The sequence below is a fragment of the Miscanthus floridulus genome, unplaced genomic scaffold (genome assembly GCF_019320115.1).
Source record: "Miscanthus floridulus cultivar M001 unplaced genomic scaffold, ASM1932011v1 fs_275_1_2, whole genome shotgun sequence".
Lineage (NCBI taxonomy): Eukaryota > Viridiplantae > Streptophyta > Magnoliopsida > Poales > Poaceae > Miscanthus > Miscanthus floridulus.
In genome coordinates, this window is record NW_027096498.1 from 1 (window position 1) to 14701 (window position 14701).

General features: G+C 44.6%; 1 protein-coding gene across 1 annotated transcript; it reads left to right on the top strand.

The window, feature by feature from the left end:
- The first annotated feature begins 290 nt into the window (after positions 1-290).
- On the top strand, positions 291-13971 carry LOC136531072 (bidirectional sugar transporter SWEET11-like). Its single transcript, XM_066523798.1, has 6 exons — positions 291-348; positions 510-546; positions 678-877; positions 13219-13391; positions 13494-13613; positions 13699-13971. Exons 1-6 carry the CDS (start codon positions 291-293, stop codon positions 13969-13971), a joined length of 861 nt encoding a protein of 286 aa, XP_066379895.1.
- Positions 13972-14701: the final 730 nt, after the last annotated feature.

Consider the following 14701-nt stretch of genomic DNA (forward strand, 5'->3'; position numbering starts at 1 on the left):
ACTACATATCCAACCCCAGCCTAGTACAATATACATAACGTGTACGCGGTTAATGGGTAAAGGTAACATACACGTGGCAACTAATGGGACCCAGAGCTCTTCTATATAAACACTGGTTCCCTGCACAATGTTATTCATCGCAGAGGTACACGAGTTAAGAAGGCAGTAGTGTAGTGGCGTAGGAGCTCAGTTGGTCTCTGAGAAGAACAGAGACCGGGCTTCTCGTCACTCTCTCTCTCTCTCTCACACACACGAGTGTATAGGGCTTCAGCTTGCTTGTTACTGTCGCAATGGCAGGAGGGCTCTTCTCCATGGAGCACCCATGGGCCTCTGCTTTTGGCATTCTAAGTACGCTCCTGCCTGTACACCACCACCAATACTGAATTGCTCACCGTACGATACAACTCGATCGCATGCACGGCAGCATGATGACATGCGTGCGTGCCAAACAATTCAGTATTGGTTTACTGACAGAAACTACAATCTCTTCCTTTGTCAATTTCCTGCAGGCAACATCATCTCCTTCCTGGTGTTCCTCGCGCCAGTGTAAGTGCACTGTACGATCAATGTACCGTAAAAGCTGTTGTGACCACGAACTGTTGATAGCTTCTGAATCTGTACATCCAGTAGTGATAGCTTCTGAATCTGAAAAACACGTATATATATGGTGTGTGCAGGCCGACGTTCCTTCGCGTGTACCGGAAGAAGTCGACGGAAGGTTTCAGCTCGGTGCCGTACGTGGTGGCCCTGTTCAGCTGCACGCTGTGGATCCTGTACGCGCTGGTGAAGACCAACTCCAGCCCGCTGCTGACCATCAACGCCTTCGGCTGCGTCGTGGAGGCCACCTACATCCTCCTCTACCTCATCTACGCGCCGCGCGCCCACTAGTAGAGAACAGACCTTTGATCCTCGGCCAAAATGGGCTCTAGTCCCGGAATTTTTTTCCCCCGGGACTAGAAATACCTTTAGTCCCGGTTGGTGGCTCCAACCGGGACTAAAGGTCCCTGCCCAACGGCTACTGCGCCAGACAGAGGTGGCAGGGACCTTTAGTCCCGGTTGGAGCCACCAACCGGGACTAAAGGTATACTTTTACTCCCGGTTTGTGGCTCCAACCGGGAGTAAAGGTCTACTCCCGGGTCGTGGCTGCGCCCGGGGTTGGAAAGTTACCTTTAGTCCCGATTGGATCTATCAACCGGGACTAAATGTTCTCCCTTTATAAATCGGTCGTCTCCTCCTTCCTCCCCGAGCCCGAGCTCAGCACATTTTGAAGCTCACTGCAGTAGTGTTCTTGCTTCCTCCCTCCCTCCATTGTTCCTCCACCCATTCTTCGATTCCTCCGTCGATTCTTCAGTTGTAAAGGTTACCAATCTCATACTCTCATTTTTTACCATTTTCTTATGCCATTTTATTCACTATATATATTTATGGTTCTTTATTGTGGTTTTTTTTTTCATTTGTAAGCAATTTGAGCTCAAAATCACTTTAAGCTTGCATATTTACATGAAAGAAGGTTAAAGTATATATAAATATAAAGTTAGAAAATAGTTAGAAAATTATAGCAAATCCTTACTAGTTGAACTTGCGGACCGTGTTCAGGTCGGCGAGGATGTTCTCTGCCGAGCGGTAACGGACGTCAAGGAGGAGCTTTGATTCTACGAGGGAGAGCGATAACGGTCGTGGAAGACCGTGTTCCCTTCCTCGTAGAATCGGAGCTCTTCCTTGACCAAGTACGGTGCCGTCCGGTGGAGAAATCCTCGCCGAGCTGATCACGTAAGCAAGGTCAACTAGTACGGATGGTTATTTATTCACATGTCCCGATATCGTCGTAGTAGTCTGTCAATCACCGTACCTAAACGTAGTATATATAAATAAAAACTTAGAAAATAGTTAGAAAATTATAGAAAATCCGTACTAGTTGAACTTGCGGACCGTGTTCAGCTCGGCAAGCATGTTCTCTGTCGAGCGGTAACGGACATCAAGGAGGAGCTTTGATTCTACGAGGGAGAGCGACAACGGTCGTGGGAGACCGTGTTCCCTTCCTCATAGAATCGGAGCTCTTCCTTGACCAAGTACGGTGCTGTCCGGTGGAGAAATGCTCGCCGAGATGATCACGTAAGCAAGGTCAACTAGTACGGATGGTTATTTATTCACACGTCCCGATATCGTCGTAGTAGTCTGTTATGTGTGTACATTCCCATTCTTCTGTTAATTTGCGGAAATATCATATGAATTACTTACCTGCCACAGTAAAAGACGAGAACACAATGACCATTAAAAATATCATTGTTTAGAGATCTAGATAATTTTATAGTTTGTTAATTTTATTTGTTTATAAAAGAAGAAATTTATAGTGTATTAAAAAATGAGTATAGAGAGTAGATGGCAACTGCTTCCGGGTCCTCGGCCTCTCATGGGTTTCCAAAGCGACTTAGGCCGGGCCTTCCTCTCATTCCATGCGGCAAGTGTCGTGATGAGATGAAGATTGTGATGGAGTACCGAGTGAAGAAGGAGGGTCCCAACAAGGATCGTATCTTCTACAAGTGTCCGGATCGCAATGTGAGTTATTTTATCGTATTTAATGATTATGGTTAGTTTATACCTATTTTCATGATGGTTGTGATTAAAGTTCTAGTTTTTTGTTTTAATTTCAGTGGGATGGCAGTGGACGATGTTCAGGCTTCTACTGGGAGGAAGAGTATGTTGAACTCGTGCAAAAATATCTTGCACAACAGGCAGATACGGCGGCTAATGAGGCAGTGATCCAGTCGAAGAAGCCCAAAGATGTTGCACAATCGGGGGATCTGTCTGTTTTAGTTGAGATTGGTCGCGAAATCCTTGTGCTCCTGAAATGTATTTTAGCTTTAGTTCTTTTAGTGGTAGTTGGGATTGTCTACATTGTAGCGATGCTTTCATAAATTTGTATCTTTTGTGGTGGCACGCATGTTGTATAAATAATTAATTATGATCTAGGTTTTAATATGATATTTATGTCATGTAATGCAGATGAGCCGTCATTGGATGTATAATGCTGATCGCCGCTCACAAGAGTTCATTGACGGCGTGCATTCTTTATTACGTGCGGCCGAGACAAACAAACGCGACGGTTTCATGTGCTGCCCATGTGCCATATGTAAGAATACGGTGGAATATCCTTGCTCAAGGACTCTTCATTCACACTTGTTCAAGTCGGGTTTCATGCCAAACTATATTTGTTGGACAAAGCACGGAGAAACCGGTGTTGTAATGGAAGAAGATGAAGAAGAACAATGGGACGACAATGATATTATTCCTGATGGTGCGTGCTTCAATGATACTGCAATGGGAGAAGCTGAAGAAGAGGTAGCCGCAGAAGATGAGCCGGCTGATGATCTTTGTCAGGTCATTCGTGATGCACAAAGAGAATGTGAAAGTGAAAAGGAGAAGATCAAGTTCGAGCGGATGCTAGAAGATCACAAGAAATTGTTGTACCCAACTTGTGATGCAGGGCAGAAAAAGTTGGGAACCACACTAGAATTGCTGCAATGGAAGGCAAAGAATGGTGTATCTGACAAGGGATTTGGAGAGTTACTAAAAATCCAAAAGAAGATGCTTCCGAAGTACAATGAATTGTCCGCCACTACCTACGAAGCAAAACAAGTTGTCTGTCCTATGGGGCTAGAAATAGAGAAGATACATGCATGTCCTAATGACTGCATCCTATACCGTGGCAAAGAGTACGAGAAATTGGATGCATGCCCGGTATGCCATGCGTCGCGGTATAAGATCAGGCGAGATGACCCTGGTGATGTTGAGGGCGAACGTCCACGTAAGAAAATCCCTGCCAAGGTTATGTGGTATGCTCCTATAATACCACGCTTGAAACGTCTGTTCAGAAACAAAGAACATGCAAAATTGTTACGATGGCACAAAGAAGACCGTAAGGTAGACAATATGTTGAGACACCCTACTGATGGGTCCCAGTGGAGAGCAATCGATAGAGAATTCCCGGAGTTTGCAAATGACGCAAGAAACTTAAGGTTTGCTTTAAGTACAGATGGTATCAATCCTTTTGGAGAGCAGAACAGTAGTCATAGCACTTGGCCTGTTACTCTAAGTATCTACAACATTCCTCCTTGGTTATGCATGAAGCGGAAGTTCATTATGATGCCTGTGCTCATCCAAGGCCCGAAGCAACCTGGCAATGACATCGATGTGTACCTGAGACCACTTATTGATGAACTTCTCATTTTGTGGAATAAAGAAGGTGTACGTGTGTGGGATGAGTACAAACAGGAACACTTTGATCTGCGAGCATTGTTGTTCGTAACAATCAATGATTGGCCTGCTCTAAGTAATCTTTCAGGACAGTCAAACAAGGGATATAATGCATGCACACACTGCTTCGGTGATATTAGAGGTGTATTCTTGAAAAAATGTCGAAAGGTCGTGTACCTTGGCCATCGTCGATTTCTTCCTGCAAATCACCCCGTAAGAAAGAAAGGTAAGCATTTTAAAGGGAAAGCAGACCACCTGACCAAGCCTCGCAACCGAACCGGTGAGGATGTACTCGATATGGTCAATGATGTGAAAGTCGTCTTTGGAAAAGGACATGGAAGCCAACCTATTCCGAAAGACGCTAACGGTCACGCACCCATGTGGAAGAAAAAGTCCATATTTTGGGACCTACCCTATTGGCAAGTCCTGGAGGTCCGTAGCTCGATCGACGTGATGCACCTGACGAAGAATCTTTGTGTGAACCTGCTAGGCTTTATGGGTGTGTATGGAAAGCCTAAGGACACATTTGAAGCACGACAGGACCTGCGTTGTTTGAGAGAAAGAGACAACCTGCATCCAGAGAAGACAGATGATGGACGCCATTACTTACGTCCTGCTAGCTACACTCTAAGCAAAGAGAAGAAGGAAATCATGTTTGAATGCTTAAACAACATCAAGGTACCATCTGGATTCTCCTCGAATATAAAGGGTATTATAAATGTGACAGAGAAGAAATTCTGTAACTTAAAGTCCCATGACTGTCACGTTCTCATGACGCAATTACTTCCAGTTGCATTAAGAGGAATTCTACCTCCAAATGTACGTCTAGCCACCGTAAAGCTATGTGCATTCCTCAATGCAATTTCTCAGAAGGCAATTGATCCAACTGATCTAGCTAAACTACAGAATGATGTGGTTCAATGTCTCGTCAGCTTTGAGTTAGTGTTCCCTCCTTCCTTCTTTGATATTATGACACACCTCCTAGTTCACCTAGTCAAGGAGATTTTCACTCTCGGTCCTGTGTTCCTACACAACATGTTCCCCTTAGAGAGATTCATGGGAGTCCTAAAGAAATATGTTCACAACCGTGCTCGCCCAGAAGGAAGCATCGCCAAGGGCTATGGAACAGAAGAGGTCATTGAGTTCTGTGTTGACTTTATTCCCGACCTTGACTCGATTGGTGTTCCTGAATCGAGACATGAGGGGAGACTAAGCGGAAAGGGGACACTAGGGAGGAAAACATATATTGGTACGGATGATGATTATTTCAATAAAGCGCACTACACAGTTCTACAGAACTCCTCTTTGGTAGATCCGTATATTGAGACACACAAGGATCTCTTACGATCCGAGTTTCCAGGCAAGACTGAAGCTTGGATTACGCATAAGCACATGGAAACTTTCGGCGGTTGGTTGCGAAAAAAATGTCAAGGTGATGAGAGCATCCATGAGCAACTGTATTTATTGGCTATGCAACCATCATGGCATATCGTCACATACAAAGGGTACGAGATAAATGGGAACATATTCTACACAGTAGCCCAAGATAAAAGGAGTACCAACCAAAACAGTGGTGTCCGCATAGATGCCACAGACCCGAATGGGAATAAGCAGACATATTATGGACGCATAGATAAAATATGGGAACTAGAATATGCACCTACTTTGAAGATCCCATTGTTCAAGTGCCAATGGGTCAAGGTGACCGGAGGCGGAGTAACAGTAGACAACGAGTATGGAATGACAACAGTAGACCTTAGTAATATTGGGTACAAAGACGAACCATTCGTCCTTGCCAAGGATGTGAATCAGGTGTTCTATGTCAATGATATGTCTACCAAACCAAAAAGAGGGAAAAACGATAATGACTCAACCAAAGAGCCAAAGCGCCACATAGTTCTTTCAGGGAAAAGAGTCATCGTGGGAATTGAGGACAAGTCGGACATGTCAGAAGAATATGAAAAGGATGACCGAATTCCGCCCTTCAAAGTGAACAAAGACCCTAGCATCTTGGTAAATGATGAGGACACTCCATGGTTACGAAGCGATCATAACCAAGGGACATACGTAAAGAAGAAGTTCACTGCTGTGCCCACTTGATGATATAGTGATTTAATATAGTGTGTGTTTGAGATATTATGTAATAATTGTGAATTCAGATGTTTATTATGTCATATTTCAAATTAAATCAATGTTTGATTTGGTGGGATTTCTCTCTCAAAAAGGTAAATTAGGATACTGAGTGATGAAAAATTAAAATATTAACGTTAAAATGATGTGAAAACAAATTTCCTGTCCAAAACCAATAATTTTAATAATTTTAATTAAACACTACATTTTTGCATTAACGAAATAATAAATATTAGTTACATTATGTTTTATAATTCTAACAAAAAATAAAAAAAGTTAGGTTATCGATTTTTCCTATGTGCAATAAACAAAAATAAAATTCATATTTTTAACAAAATAATTTTATGCCTTTTATTTAATTTACTATGTATTTAATAAAAACTATTGCATTTCTATTGTATTTAACAAGACTATTGCTTAAAACAGGCGGGAAACGAAACTGCAGGCCACCTTTACTCCCGGGTGGGAAGCCCACCCGGGAGTAAAGGTGGGCTGCAGTTTCGTGGCCCGCCAAAAAAAGCCTTTACTCCCGGTGCGTGTTACCAACCGGGAGTAAAGGTATACCTTTACTCCCGGTTGGTAACACGCACCGGGAGTAAAGGAACCTTTACTCCCGGTTGGTAATACGCACCGGGAGTAAAGGGTTTTTACTCCCGGTTGGTGGCTGGCACCGGGAGTAATTCTCCTCTGCTATATAACCTCCAGCGCCTGGCAGATCGATCTGCTCGTCTTCTTCCTCGTCGAACACCGCCGCCCGGCCTCTTCTTCGACCTCGCGCCGCGTCCGTTCGCCTTCCGTGACACCGGCGCCGCCGTCTTCTTCCTCGTGCGGCCTCCACCGCGCGCGCCCGTGCCCCTCCTCCGCGCTTGCCCGTGGCCCTCCACCGCGCCCTCCTCCGCGCCCGAGGCCCTCCACCGCGCGTTGCCCCACCGCGCCGGCCCGAGGCCCTCCAGTACGTACACTGCCGAGCTTCGAGGTGATATATTCGTCGATCTCTTTGTACATTCGTCCGAGCCCTCCACTGCCGAGTTATAGATCACGTCGAAAACTACAACTTTGGTGTAAGCCATGTCAACGGTCGAGGTCAATTGAAAATTCCAAATTTTGAATCACAAAATCTATAGAAACTAAAAATGAATATTTGGAACTCTAAATGATTTTAAATAAAAATATATCTTAAGGCAAGTTTTGAATATTTGGAACTCTAAATGACAAGTATAATTAAGGATCACCAATGAAATTACTTTAGAAATTAATTAGATCGATGTAAATCCATGGCTTGTATAATAAACACGCTATATATTATTTGGAAACAACGCTACGAACCATCCGCTAATGATCCAGCCCATCAACCGCCATATATTCATCACTATATGATATGCCATTATTTCAAGATGCAGTTTCAATAGAAGAATTTTTTCTATCTTCATAGATCAATGTTTGTTAACGAAATTTTATCCAAATATATTCATGTAGGGTCTTTTTTTTGAAGGATTTGTTGTAGGATATATAATGGTCAAATAGGAACTCAATTTTGATACCCAGTTTATAAACTAAGCGTTTTTTAGTTTATCAAAAATATCACATGTTTCTTCATTTGTGAACTTTGAATATACAGATATAATATATTAATGTTGCTAAAGTAATATGAGCATTACATATTTTTTTCCGGGAAGACTATCTTCAAACTTTATATCATAGCATCAGAGATCGCCTGTAGAAGAAGAAAATAAATTCTTATCATTTCGGAAATAGTAATGGTTATATGAGCAATAAGACACGTATACTTACATTTCATAATGGCTTATACTTATATTATTAACATAGAATTTTCTCATATGATGAATGACTACATGGTTGATCACATGGTACATAGGATCACAACATCACGCACCGACACCGCCCCGGCCCGCCTCACGTCGTCGTCGTCGTCAGCACGCCAGCCCGCCTCACGTCATCGTCGTCAGCACACCGGCCACCGCGCCGACACGTATATATACGTCATTTGTATTCATATGCATTTCGTCCATGCGTTTCTATGTATACGGCGGAGCACCGCCGCCCTCGTTCACCCATGTGTACAGACATATATACGGCGGAGTGGAGCACCGCCACTCTTGTCACACCGCCCTTTCTCGTGCCCTAATTCGCCCTAGTACCGACGTAGTTCGTCCTAGTGTGGCGAATTGCGTCCGTGATCGAGGGGCAAGATTTAATAATGCATATTGTTTGTAGATTTTACGCATGTAATAAGCAAAGATTTGACGTACTATATATTGGTTTTGTTTTTTGAAGCTAGATGGCCGACCCGAGAAATATGGATGAGGAGGAGTTGATGATGAATTTGATCAACACTGGCACTCAAGTTGCCGGCGATGATGGTGCTAAAAATAACGTGCAAGAGGATGTAGATGACGGGAGTCAGTACTTAGCTCTTGAACAAAATGAGCAACAACATATTGGCCAAGTATATATTTTTTATTATTAGCTATATATATATTATCATATGTCTTATGTGTGCTCATGACATTAAAAATAATGTTTATGTTTTGTAGCCCTCTGGATCGACATCAACAACTACAACGAAGAGTAAAAATGTTCGAGGTCCCAAAAAGCCATTGGAGGGTCGCTTCATCATCTCGGAGTTCAATGTGGATACAGGAGAACCGGGGGGGCCGAATAAAATGAAATTTGTGCACCACTGTGGTTACCTTGTACGGGACCGGCTCCCGATTAGTACCCGTGAATGGAAGAAGAAGACCAATGCTCCTCATATCAGTTTTGTCTCCGATCGTGACAAGGCGTTAATTTGGAATGATGTCTTGGTACATTTCACGCTCCAAACAGATGATTATGATGATATAATAGATGGTGATGAATTGAAGGAGCGAGTTAGGGATTGGGCAATGAAGAAGATGGCCACCCAGTTTCAGACTTGGAAGAAACACCTATACACGACGTATGTCAAGAAGAACATAGCACCAGATTTTACTGTCCCAGGCCCGATCTCAAAGCAGAGGCCCTATTGGGATGAGTTTGTACAGTACAAGACTTCAGAAGAGGGTGTGAGTCGGGTGATAAAGAACCAACGTAATGCCCAACAGAAGACATACCACCATACCTTGGGATCAGGTGGCTACCCGACTGCCATTAAGAAGTGGAACAAAATGGAAGCAGACCTTCTTGCCAAGGGTATCAGACCAGAATCACTCGAGTGGGGAGAACGTGCAAAGAATTGGTTTTTCGCTCATGGGGGAACACTAGACCAGGAGACAGGGAAGTGCGTTTATGGCGCAAGACTGCAAGAAGCAGCAGAAAGATTGTTTTATGCTCAGAGAGCTGCTGCTAGTGGTGAGTTCAGGCCCAACAGAGAGAAGGATGAGCTGACATACGCCATCGGGACTATTGAACATGGTGGCCGAACTAGAGGCAAAGGAAGTGTCTCGTGGGAGCATGGATTCCCTCAGGACAGACCTTCCTACAGAAGTCGCCAGAGAAAGAAGGAAGAAGAGGCACACCGGCTCCAGAGGTTGGAGGAAGCGGTGCGTGAAGCACAGGAGCGGGAAAAAAACCTTGAAGCGAGAATGCAGGAGGAAATCAAAAGGCAAGTGCAAATAGCAGTGAGTGCAAGCAAGCAGGCATCAGAGCCAGGAATCAACATTAGCCAATCTGTTCAGTTGAAAAGCAGCTGCGCTTCCACGGAGATACCAAATCAAGGGGACACAGGACTGCGCTTCCCTGTGGATGACGTCACTGAACCTTGTACAATGTGTGAGCTACACATTCCGAAGGAGAATTCCACAATCAAGGTGGCTATCGGTCTTGTTAATCCTATCGACCGAACCAAGACACCAAGGATTCATGGGAATATAATCCAAGAAGGATATGCCACCATCTCGGTAGATAAAGCTGAAAAAGGTTTTAGTGATTTGCCTCTTGACATTCCTGGAGGTGATGGCGAGAAGACTCTAGGAGAAGCGGAGAAGACATTCATTCTATGGCGCAAGCGCTACATCATCATTCCAGGGATGTCGGCTCCACCTCCTTCTGAACTACCTCACCATAGGTACGTGCGGATGAAAACACTACATCATTAATTTGTATTGGCTTAAATAATTAACAATCTGCTCATAATAATATGTCATTCCTTTTTTTGTAGCAGATCCTCCCCCAACCTAAATTCAATTGTTCAATCGCCAGATCATCATAGTGCTCTGTACGATGACATTGTGTTGGAAGACGAGGCTGCATCCACACCCTCTCCAAGGAGGTCTCCAATGCCACAGCCGCCACCTCCAAGGAGGTCTCCAACGCCGCTGCCAACACCTCCAAGGAGGTCTCCAACGCCTCCCCCGCCCCCGCCTACCAAGAAGCCTAGCAAGAGGCCAGCCCCTCAAACGAAGAATCAGTCCCCGCCTGCAAAGAAAGCCACCGTGAAACCAAGGGCTATTCCCAAAATAATATCTGAAGAGAAGGAAGAAGGAACTGATGCATATAAAAAAGACATGTCTAGATTCTATGACAAACTTAAAATGAATCAAGAAGCAAGGAGAAACCCAGAGAAACCGTACTTCTTCGTAGCTCCGGATATTTTAAGAAAAAAGGTGACTTCTTACCAGCATCAACAGCGGGAATCTCGTAAGCCGTCCAAATCAACGTTATCAGACTATGACCGCACTCTCACCAAGTCAATTGAGGCGGCACAGAAAAAGAAGCGGGCAGGGAAAGGAGTTGCCCAACTCGGACAACAAGCGCACCAATCAATCCCCCCGCTAGTTGTTGGTAATGAATATGGTTCGAATTTAGGATTAATGCATCAGGCAAACATACCTCCGGATGTCGATTTGGATCACCTTGGTGAATTTCTTGATGAGACTGGTCTCGACCTTTACCAGATGTTTGGTGATGGAAAAATTGAGAGTGCGGCGGAGGTTGATATTTGGAAGAAAAAATTTGTACTAGGCCAGAGTCTATACAAACCTCAAGCCTTATCTGATCTGGGGACGCAAATGTACCTGCTAAACAAGTGGTACATGCAGGTGTCTACCAGTGGAGACTTCTGCGTTGGTGTCAGAATTAGAGACGAACATTGGTTCCGTGGCGATGATGTTATGTATGTTGACTTTGCAGAATTTCATCAACTATGCCACCTTACCTCTCTGGACAAAGTTATCATTAGCTGCTATTGCCTGTAAGTAATAATTCTTTCGATCTATTATTAAACTCATCATATGTGTGCATATGCATATAAATTATCCTAACAAGTACTATATATATGCAGATTTACAATGACAGAGCTCAGAAAGGAAGGCTGCAATGAAATTGGTTTTGTTGATCCCCATATAGTATTCAAAGACCCAATTACTCCAATGACTAATTGGAAGTCTGAGTCAGAGAGTAACATCATGAACTTCTTAGTGAACCAACGCCACAAGAAGGATATACTCTTTCCCTATAACTTCAAGTGAGTGTTAATCATGTCGATCATAGCCTTAATGGCTCATATGTTGATTCTAGTTAATTAATGAGTGTTATGCGTTATATCCTATAAACACATGCAGCAATCACTGGATATTGATGGACATCGATCTGGTGAAAAGTCACTTGATAATCTATGACTCGATGAGAAAACCACAACAAGACTACCAAGATATGATAGATATTATCCAGAGGTAATTTCGGGATCTCTAGCAACTATATATACACACAAACATGATGATTAACTATATCTGATGACGTGGCAAATTTTTTATTGGGCAGTGTTTGGAAAACCTTTATTGAGAAGCAACACATGGAAAAATGCAAAGCGCCACTGAATGTAATCCCATTGAAAGTAAGTCCCCTGAATCGCATCATCTTTATTAATTAAACATATAGCTTTCACCGGATCACCAGATTGGATGACAAATCTTTTTCTCGTAAAGTGGTGTCTGAGGCAGGAACAGGGGAACAACTACTGTGGTTACTATGTTTGCAAGTTTATCAAGGTGCTCTCCCAAAGAACTCCTACAGAGAGACTCAAAGTACGTTAAAAATACACTATATATTCATTTAATTATTATTATTGATTGTGTTACTATGTCTTTATATATATATATATATGTACATATATTAATTTATTTTCCTTTAATTCAAACCTGTAGACTCGATGGTTGGAGGAAAAGGTCATACGGCAAGACCAAATCAAAGCAATTCAAGAGTCTATAGTCGGATTTTTTAATGAGCAGGTCATCGATTCCAAGGGCGAGTTCTACTTCGACCCAACACTGCCATTGAAGCCAAGCTAGAGGATGAGAAGAAACTTGTTATGTCACAACAACTATAATGCAATCTTTTGTAATATATGCACATGAAATAATATAATGTAAAATACACATATGCATGCATGCATGTAAATATATATATGATGCATGCATATATATATATATATATATATATTTCTATGCTTGAATTGTGTGATTTAATACGTTCATTGTGCTTGAACCGAAACATACTATATGCGCATATAAATGTATAATTAGCAGCGTACAATACGACTTCGAAAACCTATTTTGAAAAGAAAACAAAAAAATGAAAAGAAAAGAAAAAAGAAAAAAACCTTTAGTCCCGGTTCGTATTACCAACCGGGACTAAAGGTGCCGGCCATCGTGGCATGTCAGGAGGCACCTTTAGTCCCGGTTGGTGTTACCCACCGGGACTAAAGGTCCTCCTTTAGTCCCGGTTCCTGACCCGGGACTAAAGGACCCCCCCTTTAGTCCCGGATGCTTGCTCCCGGGTGGGGAACCGGGACTAGAGGGGGTTCCCCACCGGGAGTAAAGCTCGGTTCTCTACCAGTGGCCGCCAGGCTGAGGACGCTCGCCTCCTTCTTCCTCCTCGACGTGGCGGCCTTCTCGCTCGTCGTCGTCGTCGCCGTCGTGCTCGTCGCGGAGCCGCACCGCGTCAGGGTGCTCGGCAGCATCTGCCTCGCCTTCTCCATGGCCGTCTTCGTCGCGCCCCTCAGCGTCATCGTAAGCTCGCTCGCTCGGCGCATGAGCATCGTCTTCTCCATCGATCAGCAGCTTGTGTGAATTGACGTGCGAATTAGTTGATCGGATGCTGTGTACTTGCAGTTTGCTGTGATCAGGACCAAGAGTGCCGAGTTCATGCCCTTCACCCTCTCCTTCTTCCTCACCCTCAGCGCCGTCGCCTGGTTCTTCTACGGCCTCTTCACCAAGGACCCCTACGTCACGGTAAATAAGTACTGCATAAACGATCGATCGATCGTATCGCTACACCAGGCCTGCAATTTTGATAGACGTGTTCTTCGTTGTGCAGCTCCCGAACGTGGGCGGCTTCTTCTTCGGGTGCATCCAGATGGTGCTCTACTGCTGCTACCGCAAGCCCAAGTCGGCGTCGTCCGTGGTCCTGCCCACGACGATGGGCGCCGCCGCCGTGGCGCAGCTGGAGGCGGAGATGGAGCTGCCCCTCGGCGCCCACCAGGCCGTGGCCGTGGTGCCCACGTGCGCGGCCCTGGTGCTGGCGGAGCTGCAGAAGCTGGAGGAGGCCATGGGGTCGCCGCGCAAGCTAGGCGGCGTCAAAGCCGTCTGACCATGCATGCATGCGCGTGGCGAGCTCGATCATCGCAGCTCGCAGGCAGGCATGCACTGCCTGAACGGCTGAACCGCGCGCGATGCATGCCCTGCTAGTAGCTGGATCAGTCGTTGCTTGCTTATTTGATTATTATACTCCGTATTATGCATGGCTTGGTAGATTCGATTATTTACTGACTGCCAGTAGAGAGAGAGAGAGAGACATACTACGAATGTCTTCTTTTCTTTACTGATCGTTCGTTTGTGTGTTGTTAACTAATTAGCTATATATATATATATATATAAGCTTGTACTGTATTGGAGATGAATCAATTAATTAATCTGCTGGTGGTTTGTGGAATAAAAGAGAAGCAGCTAGGGTGCACGCGCTCTTTAACCCGGCCCGTTAATTAATCTTTAACCCTACAAGGCTACTACTACTATACATCAAGCTTGCGTTCACGAATGTCGTCCTAGCTTGTGCATGAAAGAATGGTACGCGCTAGTACGTGTTCTGTACCAACGCTGAAGTAACGCAGGTCGCAGGAGGCCAGAACGTAACAGCCCGCCGGCCGTTCATTCGTCCTGGAGACCACCACCAGGTGAACTGCGCGTCCTCCGTCCGTGGCAGTGGCCAGTGGCGTGCGGCCCCGGTGCTTCCGAGCCTGAGACGTGTCCGCACACGGACAGACCCTGGCACCTGTACCGCACCGGGTCGCGAGGCGCAACTTGCAGCCGCTATCGGGGAA

What these genes read in the sequence shown, in the direction of transcription:
- LOC136531072 (XM_066523798.1), top strand. Translation starts at nt 291, where the DNA reads ATGGCAGGAGGGCTCTTCTCCATGGAGCACCCATGGGCCTCTGCTTTT. An exon ending in CTGGTGTTCCTCGCGCCAGT is followed by an intron (nt 547 to 677) that starts GTAAGTGCACTG and finishes TGGTGTGTGCAG; the next exon opens with GCCGACGTTCCTTCGCGTGT. An exon ending in CCAAGGACCCCTACGTCACG is followed by an intron (nt 13,614 to 13,698) that starts GTAAATAAGTAC and finishes TTCGTTGTGCAG; the next exon opens with CTCCCGAACGTGGGCGGCTT.